The sequence below is a fragment of the Pezoporus wallicus genome, unplaced genomic scaffold, assembly GCF_028554395.1.
Source record: "Pezoporus wallicus isolate ANWC-B61680 ecotype Strahan unplaced genomic scaffold, APGP_CSIRO_Pwel_v1 contig_6807, whole genome shotgun sequence".
In the NCBI taxonomy this organism is placed as follows: Eukaryota; Metazoa; Chordata; class Aves; order Psittaciformes; family Psittacidae; genus Pezoporus; species Pezoporus wallicus.
In genome coordinates this window covers 768,090-780,703 of record NW_026636431.1, presented here as the reverse complement: position 1 = coordinate 780,703, position 12,614 = coordinate 768,090, and the positions used below count along the sequence as shown (strand labels likewise).

The following is a 12,614-nucleotide window of genomic DNA, read 5'->3' as shown; positions in this document are numbered from 1 at the left end:
AACCACTTTGAAATGAACAGAGTTTGGATTAGATTCTCTTCAGCACAAGCAAACTAATGTGTGATCGATGCAGATAGGTGGAAATTAGTCCTTTTTCAAAGCATTTGGTCCTGTTTAATTTGAGTACGCTGTCTGCTTTGTTTTCCACTGTACTTATTTGCTGGAGGCAACTTACTGTTCTCCCCCCTCCTTCCCCTCTTTCTTAATTATATTTTAAGTATATCTCTAGTATTCAAATTCAGAGAGTGAAGTGTCTTCAGAGGTATTTCTGCTTTAAATATGGGGCTGAACCAGTTTCATATAGCACCATCAGTTATCTACAGCTTTGTGGAACCAGACTTTGCTTAAACAGTAATGGGAATATCGGATCTGAAAAAATTCAGGAAGATCTGAATCAATCTGCCATAAGGTTAGACTGTTGTAAACACTTCTCTTAGATTCTGATCTAATAGAATCATAGAATAGTTAGGGTTGGAAAGGACCTTAAGATCATCTAGTTCAAATCCCCCTGCCATGGGCAGGGACACCTCACAGTAAGCAATTCCCCCCAAGGCTTCGTCCAGCCTGGCCTTGAACACTGCCAAGGATGGAGCATTCACGACTTCCCTGGCCAACCCATTCCAGTGCCTCACCACCCTAACAGTAAAGAATTTCTTCCTTATATCCAATCTAAACTTCCTGTTTAAGTTTTAACCCATTACCCCTTGTCCTGTCGCTACACTCCCTAATGAATAGTCCATCCCCACATCCCTGTAGCCCCCCTTCAGATACTGGAAGGCTGCTATTGAAAAGTCATCTATTTTATGAAAGTGATTTTTGGAACACAAGTAGATAAATGAAGACAGTTTGAGCATTATCTTCATAACCAAAACCCTTGTTTGTCTGTTTTTTTAAACTCAGCCAAGTACAGTGTTGTAGAGTCGTCACTCCAGCACACCAAAAATACAGCATTTTTATTTTCTGCTGTGACTGATGAATAAGGATGGAGTTAATTCCCTTGATCATAGAGTACTTTCCAATATGCCATCAATAAAATTAATGCAAATAAAGCAAACTTCTAGAGCCTAAATTTTCTTTGCTTGATCTTTTTTAAGACTTCTAAGACTTCATTGCTCAGCAGAGTATTTGTTACATTAACAAGGAAGCTGCAGTTCTTAAGGTTAGAAGTTTATGAAGGTGAAAATGATTCACAATTTTCCTTTTTCTTTTGTCAGCTTCTTTAAAACTACCTGTATTAATCTGAATTCTAGCAAAGGTGGAAGCAATTAAAAATAGCATTTTTGGTGTTTCCATTTTAAAGTTTTAATTTGTGTAAAGGATTCTACTTCACCATAACAGTTTATGTTGCATAGCTTGGTTAACAGGCAAGAAGTTTCCCTAGTCCTCAGTTTTGGGTTGGAAGTCTTCATAGAATGATAAAACTTAAAATGGTTTGTATTGGAAGGGATCTTAATGACTCTAGTTCCAACCCCCTGCAGCAGGCAAGGACACCTTCCACTAGACCAGGTTGCTCAAATGTTTCCAGGGATGGGGCAGCCACAACTTCTCTGGGCAACCTATGCCAGTGCATCACCACCGTCACAGTAAAGGATTTCTTCCTAATACCTAGTCCTTATATTTTCATAGCAAAAAGGTTCACAGCTTTCATCTACAGCAACAGCAAAAGCTTCAGATTTTGTGGGAGCACTGGCAAGTCAGCATTATTTCTGTCGAGCATTTGTTAAGACTGTTTTGAGACCCCATGAGTACCTGGTGTGTTTTCTCAGTGTCTTAAGCTCCACAATTGACTATTCTTTGTATATGAAAAAATCATAGTGAAAAGTAGCATCAAAGATTTTAGCTCTAGCATTGCTTTGAGTCTGGTTGAATGTGGAGGACTCTCTTGAGATAAGCACTGCCTTTATTTTAGAGGTATTTCCAAGTTGCCCATGTGCTGTTGTTTTTAAAGCCTCCAAGAGCTGTTTGTGCCTGCTGTAAACACTTAACTGATGATACTGCCAAAAATTTCCCAATGGCCAGAATAACTGCACAACCCTGAAGTCTTTAGTACAAGTCAGAACAGTCTTTAACTTGCTGGTGAAACTTGTGATCTTTGTGACTTTGAAATGAAGTGGGAATATCAAGCACAGACCTTGCGTGCATGAGGTGTAAATGGTTTCTCATGTTGGCTTGTAATGGTATTTCTGGCATTTCATTGTATCAGCAGTGTCAGTAAGAGATCCTCCTAATAGCCAGCTAAACTTTAAATAGTTAGGATCTTCCAGTAATGACTTTAAAATAGTTTCTTCAGCTTGAGCTCTGCAATGAAGAAACTATTGTGGCCATTGTAAACTTAATGTTCTTATGTTGCACGAATTTGTAGGAGGAATGAGCTAGGTTCTGCAGGTTTTCCGGTGGTTCAAGTTCAAGTATCTGATGAATGACAGTGTCATTTAGTTTTCTTGAACAGGGTGTTCAAGGTAAGGGTTTTCAGATTTTAGGAGGAAAGTCTTATGAGTGTGGCCAGTTGAGTTAGGCATGGTAAATGCTTTTCAGATTTTTTTTTTTTTTTTTTTTTTTTTGTAGATAGGCAGAGAAGTGATTCCCAAGTCACACTAAAGCTGAAATCCTAGTGAGTTTTACTAAAATTGTTATGATTTATAATGAAGTAAAATAAAAAAACTCCCTGTTTTCAGCTTTCTTTGTTAGAGGTTACAATGCAGATTGTATGCCATAGGCAGATTCTGTTGTGTGCAACAAAAGCAAAGTTCATAAGGCACAGGCTTTCTGATTGTGGTGATTTTAATGGTGCTTTTCTCATACCAACTGTCTGATAGTCTTTGAGACAAAAACTTTACATCTTGATGTCCTTTGTGTGTGTCCTTGCCTTGCTGTTATCCGTGGTAGTGCTAAAAAGGGTCACGCTGGTCTCATGTCTGTTAGGGTCTCCCCCAGACATGAATATTTATTCTTTATGCAGTATCTGTTTTTAAAACATCAGCTCAGAATCTCAACTTGTTTACAAAATAACCTTCCAAAACAGATTGCTTTGAGATGCTTGTATATCACTTTTATTCATGGAAAAAAGTTTCCTGACTTACCATTTCAATTGACAGATGATAACAGAAATCTTTCATTATCTCATATCAGTATATTTCAGCTTTCTGTGATGTGTGTATCTATAGATACTTCCTAGTGGAGGAGGTAGACCCCTTAACTTTCTTATACTTGCAGAGTAAATTAAAATGTATGCATATGCTTTTTTCTCTTACTTTAAGCAAACTCTTGAAAGTATTTTGCAGCCTCAGCAGAGAACAGAATAGAAGCAAATGGCTGAAGACATAAGTTTTGCTATTCTTATGTCAGCAGAGATGTTGGGGAACACTTGCAGTGAGGTGTCAGAAAGCACTTTGGCCATATTCTGAAGACTTTAATATTGCGAGAGCCTTTTCAGAGGGCTTAGTCAAAACTTTATTGGGAAATTATTTATAGGAAACATGATGCTGCATCATTACATCAAATTGGCAGTGTAGTTAGGCTAGATTTATAAATTGATGTGGAAAACATACCTTCTGTATATTAAGTTGGAAAGAGGATGTAAATATTCTTAAATTGAAAAATATGTTTAGTGCTGTTTAAAGTCCTCATTCAGTGTTTGAGAGCTTTCAAGCAGTTTCTGAAAGAGGTAACATGATACTGACTGGACAGAAGTTAATGAGATGTATTTATTTTCATCAATTCATAGTATGAAGCATTGGTTAAGTTCACTTGGAAAGATGAGAATTGGGCAAGTAGAAGACCAAAAATTACTAGTAATTAGTTCTAGTTCTTAACATAAGTTAAAACGGAGGACTTGGTGCAGGTAACTTGGCAACCTTGAAGTTGTTTTATCAATCACAAGAACATCATGTCCAAATTGCTCTAGTAATGTAATATTTAAATGTTACTTATACACAAAACTCAGATGATTTATTCTCTTCACTTGGTGAAGGGTTTCAAAGCTTGACAAAATCCTCATGATTATCATTTTAAATTGCTTGTGTTGCAGGTCTTTAGGTGAATAAAATGGCAGATACGTTTGGCATCACTTTTGAAGGCCGTTTTCCATCGTGATTTAATTTCATTTTGAAGTAACCTTACTGGCATGTGTTGTGAAGTTCACATATCTGTCCCTCCGTAATACTCCTCCTTGTGGGACTCCTCACAGATTTCACAGTTGAACTCGATTTGACAGTAGATCTCATCCCATCCTTTTTGTTGACTCAAGGTGTGACTGAAGAAGCAGATCCTTTCATCACATATTCAAATGGATAGTTTCTGACTGTAAAATAAATCTGGCTTGTGCCCACTCAAAAGTTGCTGCCAAACATCTCAGGCTACCAAGCCTAATGTTTAAATTAAAGTTTAAATTAACTCTTGCAATTCCAGCTTGAGGAGGAGGAGTGTTCTAAGAGCTAAATCCCAAATTTTGATGATACAAGAATGATTTGCTATAGAAAACAAACTAACTTTTTGGAGGACAGTGATATTGCTATTTCACAGAGCAACTAATGATGGCTTCTACAAAGTGTTTTGTCTTTTAATAAGTTAGCTAATATGAACTGTAAACCAAATATTTCAAATAAAAATAGTTAAAATATTTACAAGTAATTTTTTTCAAGCATATATATATGTGTTGTTACATACATGTTTCATATATAAGTTGCTTATATATATGAAACATATATACATATATGTTTCAAGCATATATATATATGTTTTTATACTAGCTATGAATGCTTAACTTTCTGTACAGAAATGGTCTGAAGCCCAGAATTGTGAAACACATTTCTCATCATATTCCCAATAAGTTGGAAGACTTTCAAAATGCCAGCCCATTATTACCAGACCAGTATTCTTTCTATAATAGGGAACTAGCAACTAATATGTCTCCTGTCAAGTTTAAAAATAGTGCTATATCACTCATTACCACACCGATTAGTTCCCTTTCACTTGGAGATATTCTAAATCAAGTGTCGTTCATTTATTTAAACTTCATGTAAGCCTTCAAGATCATCAGTATTATCAAGTTTATAGTAACAGGTACAGTACTGGGAAGGATGAGTCTTGTAAACTCTCTTGAGCCTTCAAGCACTGTAAACACAGTCCAAAGAAGTTGGGTAAGAGGAACATATTATTAAACAACATTAGCAGTCTCTGCTGAAGTAAGTTGTCGTTATTCCAGGCTTTTGAATTGCATGACAAATGGGAGCTTATAATTAAGTGTTAAATTAGAATAACTACTTCTCTTTCACATACAATTGCTAATCTTGCATTTTCAGTTTGCAATCTTGTATTAGCTCTGTACTGATTCCCCCCACAAAACAAACAAAACCTGTTATTGGCTGAAGAGCTACCCAAAATAATGTTAGAACTTTTTGTGAAGATGATTCCTGCTCTGCAGCATACTTGCGTTGAGTTCTGTAAATCTATTGGGATGATTAAAGGGAGGAAGCAGAGGAGCAAACTGTAGAAGAGGTTTTCTGGTGATGGGTAGTCAAGGCTGTAGTTGTTTCCCTGGCCTCCATCACCTGGTTCTCCATCACCTCCTTCGTCTTATCCCTTTCTCTTTTGACTTAGAAACCAAGAAAACTTTCTGCTAATTAAATATTAGCAATACTTTGTTAATCTGAACTCCCCAAAATAGTTTGCAGACTCTTTAGTATCCCTGATACCCTGTTCTGACTAGTACTTATTCCCATGTATACCACTTCGCAGATCAATTAGAAACCTATAAACCAAACTGTTGTAATTTCTGTTCAGAATGTGCTGGGAATCAGGAGATCGGTCAGTGAAATTTCCCTGTAAATAGGAGTATAGATAAAAGGTATTTGTAACAGTCTTAGACTATGTCATGGAAAAAGGTGAAAGGAAAATTCTAAGGATTAACTTTTGCTTTCTGTAGCTGAAAAAAACCCAAATGTTGTTTATATCAAGAAATGATGAAGGTCATTAGTGCCTTTGCCTAGTTAAAATAATAATTTAAATACTGAGTTTTAAAGTGCATAGTCTGCATATGTAGTAACAACTTTTTCATGAGGATTTATAGCAACAGTGTTTACTTAATGTGCAGATTTTACAGCATGTTACTTTCTAAACATGTGAACTCCAAAAGGAGCCATTACTGTCGCTTGTGTCAGGGTGTCTCTGGATTAATAGCTGTGGGACATTTTTAAACTCCAGCTTTCAATTCCTGCTGTTATATTTCGGGGTTGAAAGCACAGATGTAAGAACTGAACCTGGCGATCCTTGCATGTGCTTTTTAGTTAAGATCAAAACAATTCTTTAAAAATTATACTGTTTGCAGTTCTAAGTGCGTCATCCCCAGTGCCGCTGACCTTCTCACCTATACGGGATACGCGCCTGCCCTGATGTGTGAGTGTTTTGAGGAGCATAATTCTGAGAATGAGGGAAAAAAAGAATAAAATTGTGTATTTGAAAGTGTATTACAAGGAGCTGATTTTTCCATATATGTGTATTTACATTAATATTAAATAGTCCATAGAAGAATTACAGCAGTTCTTCAAGCAAATACTTTAAATAAGAATGATAAATAAATCTCATACTAAAAGAGATTTTGAGGCACAGTTCCCATGTGGGGGAATCCTCACCTGAGATCACTAGGACTTCTGCCATTTTCTCCCATTCACTCTATTTTTATTTCTGGCTGGGAATTTGCTTGTTAGTGTAACAAAGGTAGTCTTTGCAAACCGATACGTAGATCATAGGCACAGTAAAATTAAATGTTGTGTTTTAGTACTTAGTGACACAAAAAGCAAACATTGCAATCACTGTCTAGAGTATTTCAGTGTAGACAGTGGTTAGCATCCTTGATGCCTGCAGGTAATACTAGGTTTTAGCGTTCCGTAGGTGTTTTCAGCTCTCAGGTTGTGTGAATGGGGCGCTGTGGTTTATGGGTGCCACCAGTAAATTAATATTAGTGCTGATGCAGACATCCAGATAAAGGTGAACAATTTTGGTTTACCACATTCTCAAAAGGAGTAGAGAATGTCTTACTTTTTCCAGTTAATTTATATAAAAGATAAACTAAGTGGCATTTTCACTTTGTGCACTTACACAGTTTAGTAATGACAAACCTCAGAGCGGTACTTTTGGGTGATCTAAATGGGAGTTGAATTTTGGTCAAACATTAAAATGTGATTATGTTTTAAGGTATAGCTCTGAGGTTTCGGTGAGTCATTGCCATGAGTGGGAGGGTAATACAGCTTCTTTCAATCTAAGCCTCTGTGTGTATATGCCACATCAGATGAGGCTGGAGGGAGAAGGGACACAGCAGGAAAGGTAAAGACCTTTCAATAGTCCTTTGGAAAATCCCATTTTATCGGAATATGGAGCATTAAAAATTTTGCCTGTATTAGGTTTTATGGTGTGTTTATCTGAAATTCGCAAAGGTGATAAGTACGTTTATGTTCACAATGCGTACCTGATCGGTTCTGTAGTTGTTTAAGTTACAAGATACTGAACCACATGTGCGCTGGATACGGTGGTGGAATAAATTTCTCATACGTGTGGGACTGTGACCGTTAAAACAATCATTACTGAAACCATATACCTTATTTCCTGTAACTAATAGCAGCTCTCTACCTATGGAATATATTAACAGTTATTCCTTTGGTTTTGGATTGTTATTCAACTATTTTGTTGGACAGATATTTAAGCATAATCTGTAATTTATGTTGTCTGAATACGTCAATGAACAGAGCTAATTATGGCTTTCTGTTTCAAGCTGTGCTGATGTTTGTGAAACCACATTTCTGTTTATAAGACAGAGTTAATGAGTATTCTTTAATAAATCATAGAAAATGATGAATTTTCTCTTACCTATGTTGATTAACAAAAATACTCTAGCTGGTGTTCACCTAGAGTTTAAAAAGAAGCCATGGTTTCTGTGGCTAGTTTAACAGCTGATGCTTCCGTGCCATTAAAGTAAATATTAATTTATTATTCTGTATAGTACTCAGAATTTCTTTTAAAGGAAAATTATTGGGTCAGACTGTGGTGGCCCATCTGTTGTTTTTTTGCAACGTCCTCACTGTGCAGTAGAACTGAAGTCCTGGATGAATGTCACTGTGAGATGCTGGCTTTGTGATAGCACCTAACTACCTGCCTAAATTTCTTGGTACCTCAGTATACCTCTCTGTTAATCATGTAATTTTTGACACTGTTACCAGTTTGGAGGATTTTTTAAATTTCAGGTAGTTTCTAGTTAATAAATATCCTGAAGAATGTGATGCTACTTAAGGTATAGGCAGAGTAAAAGATTTTCAGAGTGGAGCGTGCTGCAGCCTGTGGATGGGGTTGAGCTGTTAGAGGAACACCCAGGATTGCTGGCTTTAGAGAGGAAGCACTGGAATGAGACAGGGGAAGCAGTTCTGTTTTTCTGATATTTGTTGTTTTCTTTGAAATGGGGAAAAGAATACCTGGAGTGATTTATATTTAATTGAGGATTGCATTTCATCAGATAAGGTGAACGTTCTCAGGCCATTTATCAGCTGTGTCTTTGAGACCTCTAAGGAGTATATGATACATATTTACCTTCACTTGGCTAGGTCAAGGGAAAGAAAGCAAAAATAATAGATGTTATTTTTGTATGTGAACAAAACTGGAAGTCATGTGGGTGAAATATGAGGCAAATGGCTGTCTCCTACCTCCTCTGTGCCTTTTTAAAACAAGAAATTATTAGTTATATATAATTTCCTTTGCATTATCAGTGTATCTTCTTAAAACAGAAGATTTATTGAGTTTTTCATTGCTCCAACTTAGTCAGTCGCTGAAGTCAACATGACATATATTGTGCTGCCATTATTCTTTAGTAGTTTCCTATGTAGGTAGCATCTTCTAAAAACACAAAACAAGAACAAAATATGCCATATACTGCTCCTTAGATAACATGTTTCTAAATTGAATTTCTTGTATATTGCTAGTAATGTATACAGATCATACCACACTAGAATCCTATAAGTGCTAGTGAGGTTTTTAGTGAGCAGTTTGGGGTTTCGGGGAATGAGAGTTTTTGTAAGAAAGCCTTTGAGCTTCAGATCATCTCTTAAAAATACATCACTGCTGATTTTCACCCTCATTTGCTGCTGCTGTGGGGTCTATGAGTTGTTACTGTAAACAACTACATAGCAAGAGTGATCTAAGACCTGCTCCATGGTGCATCCATAATTTCAACCCAGTTGCCCAATGTAAATAGCCAAAGGGAGTTTATTGTACGGTAATATTTGTGTAATATTTGCATAATACTTTTTTATTAATAGAGCTACAGGTAGGATAAATGCAGAGTCACCTAAATGTCAGGATCTTTAAGCAAGAAGGAAACCTGAGAACTGGAAAAAATCTCTTACCGTCAGGACTAAGAGTTATTCTCTGTCCCCATAAGGGATGTGCACTGAAAAATGCTGCAAAATAAAACCGAAGAGCACATTGTTGATTCAGCTAAACCTAGCAATAAAGCTGGTTTCAGAACTAGCCTGATGAAATGCAATTTGATAGATATTTCATGAATGAATTACTTTATTACTGATAGCGCTGATGATTTGAAAATTAACTGCAACTCATTCTCTCTGTGAGTGACTGACTCAGTGGCATTTACCAGCTTTTCACATACCTCTTTTTCAGGGTCTGAATTTGCAAAATGCTTCCCTCTAGTCCTTTAAGTTAAATTTTCAGTGACATTTGATGACAAGTGTAGCATGATTAATTACAAATTGTTCTTTAGGTGAATAGTGCAGGTTCTAAAACACAGCTTGTGTTTTTATAACAGTTATTACCGTGCAGGCTCCAAAAGGGCCTTGGAGCAGAGAGTATGATTTCGGCTACATCATTGTAAATTCAGAAAACGTCAGTGATCTCAAAAGTGTGATTTTTGAAATTAGGTCAGTGTAAGAGAGATCCGAATCTGCTTTGCTACCTGAAAAGAAGCAAGCTCCAAACTGAAGTGTCTGCTTCCAGAAGGCTATCGGTTTTCTTTTCTTTGACAAATATGTTCCTTTCAAATATAATTTATTTGAAACAGTTTGGGGGAGTGAATAATAGAGCAAATTATAACCTAAATCCTGGCTGGGTTATGGCATGAAAGTAAGAGCACAGAATACTTTGCTGATTGATTTGTAAGGGAGATCTGCATCACCTTTTTACATGGCACCATGATGGGCCAATGACTGAAAGCTGTCTAGAGCTTTCTTACATTTTGTCTCCCCATTAGATTTATTCAGTGTTGACTAGTTGATATTTTGATAGCTACTGTGCACTTGTAAGGTTTTTTTGTTTTGGCTGTTTTCTACCCTCTGATTAGAGCATCTGTATTTTAACCTGAACTTGACACTGAGACAGAACAAATAACATTAATGGAGAGTCCTGCCTTGTTGGGTTATGTTGAAAACAAAGTCAGCAGTGAGGTAGTCGTGGATGGTGAATACCTGTCAGGGTTTTGTTTTCAACTATTGTATGTGATGGTTTTGTTCAAAGCATATGAAAAGCAGCTTTTCAGTACCCCAAGTTTGTGACTCATGAAAGAGATGAGCAATAGTCACAGGGTTTTCATCTTTCCCTTTACTTTGGGGAGCATTTTTTGCATCCTGTTTGTGAGCAGCTCTGTGGTTTCTCATCTGAGAGCTTCCTTAAGCCTGCGACAGTGTTGTCTTCCAGCCATTTTGGAGTATTAAAAAAAATAACCCACATGGTTTACATGTCCTGTAGTTCCTAATACGTAGCTTGGGCAGTGATCCCAGATCCCAGCAGTGCAGGAGACGGTCCTGGGGGGATGCTCAGACTGCGTCTCCCCATCTAGGTCTCTGCCTTCAGCTCACCCAGATTACCATTATTATCTACTACTGGGGCTGGAGTGTGTTTGAATTGTTCTATAGTTTTATCTAGCACCAGGAAGAGGGGGGGAAACCTATGTAAAAATGAATAAACTACTTCCTAACATATGAAAGAATTGTATGTATTTGAGAGTGAGTGTGTAAAGTAAAGCTGCTTTTAAGTATCATGATTGAAACCAACAATAAATTCAAAACACAGTATTTTTTTTAAGTCCTGCACAATTTATTTGAAAATTACAAATGGTATCCTTCAGTGGCTGAAACTAATAGGTGTGATGGTTTTGTCATCATGGTTTCTAGGTAGCTTTTTCTGAAGCAAACTTATTAATATGAAGAATCAATTTTACATCAAAAATGAAGACACTGTAAGGCCTTGCAGTATATTTCTGTTTTTTTTCTTTTCAATATAAATCTTTTAGTTAAAAAAAAAATATTTCTCTATTGTAATTTTCAGAATCCAGACGGTTTGGAAGCACTTAGAAAATGTGTGTTCTTCTAATTGAAGCCTTTTATGGTGGTTCCCACAAACAGCTGATGGATCTTCTCCAGGAGGAGCTACAAGAAGACTGTGTCCTCTGTACACTCCCTGCCAAGAAGTGGCACTGGAGAGCACGAACTGCTGCTCTCTATTTCATGCAAACCGTGCCAATAAGTCCTAATTACAGGTAACCCAGGAATTTGATATTTTCTAAACTCAAATTAGAGAGGCCTTCAGCCAACTCTTTTGGGTTGAATCTTCAGTTGTGTGCATGCAGGTGAATATGTGCAAGCAAATGGTGACTTGAAGTGGACAACACAAGGTTTTGTTCTTGCATTTTTTTCTTGGGGTATAATTGGGAAATTACTGCTGTTTTTTAAAGTTTCTTAGACCATTCTGTAATGCATTGGTAGCCCTTCAGAGTCTCTAAGTCAAAGTGCATTGATACCTTTTTGTGTATACGTGTACATCTTATTTTAAAATTATCAAGTGAATTCAGTAAAACTGAAAGTTTTAAACTGTGAATACTGAAAGATTTAAACTCTGCTTCACAGATTTGGTTGAAAGGTGGCATGGATGTGAACACTGCATGCTTTCTCACTTGCCCTCCGATCTATTAGCAGTCTGATTTCAGTGTGTATCACTCAGGCTGACCTGGAGGATTAAGGGAGCAGGTTTATCTTAATGATGGTATGGTTCTATAATATTCCAGCAACTGTGGATGTCAATTATGCATGTATGTAAGTGGCAAATTTCTATCAGCTAGAACCTGGACTGATAAAAACAGACTATTTAGGTCAAGAGATAGCAATCATGCAGTGAGAATCAGTCACTCCAGAACCAAGCTGTCTTTAAACCCAGCAATTTTACTTGTCCTGCCTCATCATTTGAGATGTGGTAAGATGATTGTCTTGAGCAGTGACATATCGTGTGGTGCAGCGTGTGCTCCACTCAGGGCATGCAGCAGAGCATCACAGCATGCACGGTAAACGAGCACTTCGTTGACTGTGCACTTTCATGGAGAGAGCCAATTCCTTCACAGAGCTGTTTTAGCACAAGCAGCTGCTTTTCAGCAACAGAATGAAACTTCAGCAGGACCCTGAGCACACCTCAATGCTGTGCTAACTAGTTGCAAGTCAGAACTGGGTCTGGTATTTGTTACCAGGAGCAAGCAGGCATAGTTGGCTGGAGAGGAATATGATTTTTCAAGAGTAGATCTTGTGCTGTAGAGGGCTTCATTTGAACATTGTGACCCAACATAATGTCTAATC

The 12,614-nt window shown here is 37.2% G+C and overlaps 1 protein-coding gene and 1 long non-coding RNA gene across 11 annotated transcripts in view; one reads left to right on the top strand and one right to left on the bottom strand.

Annotated features, from left to right (window-relative positions):
• Window positions 1–12,614, top strand: part of GTDC1 (glycosyltransferase like domain containing 1) — a 311,499-nt gene that overhangs the window by 45,186 nt on the left and 253,699 nt on the right. For all 10 annotated transcript variants that reach the window (XR_008971079.1, XR_008971080.1, XM_057400253.1 and 7 more), the window contains exon 2: window positions 11,320–11,530. Coding sequence is in view for 8 of the 10 variants with exons in the window: in XM_057400253.1 (XP_057256236.1) it covers window positions 11,349–11,530 (182 nt within the window). In the remaining 2 variants the exon portion in view is untranslated. The remainder of the gene's footprint in view (window positions 1–11,319; window positions 11,531–12,614) is intronic.
• Window positions 4,083–8,027, bottom strand: LOC130594409 (uncharacterized). The gene is made up of 3 exons (XR_008971081.1): window positions 7,861–8,027; window positions 6,378–6,417; window positions 4,083–4,296 (listed from the first exon to the last, which is right to left on the bottom strand). It is a non-coding gene; the product is annotated as an uncharacterized LOC130594409 (long non-coding RNA).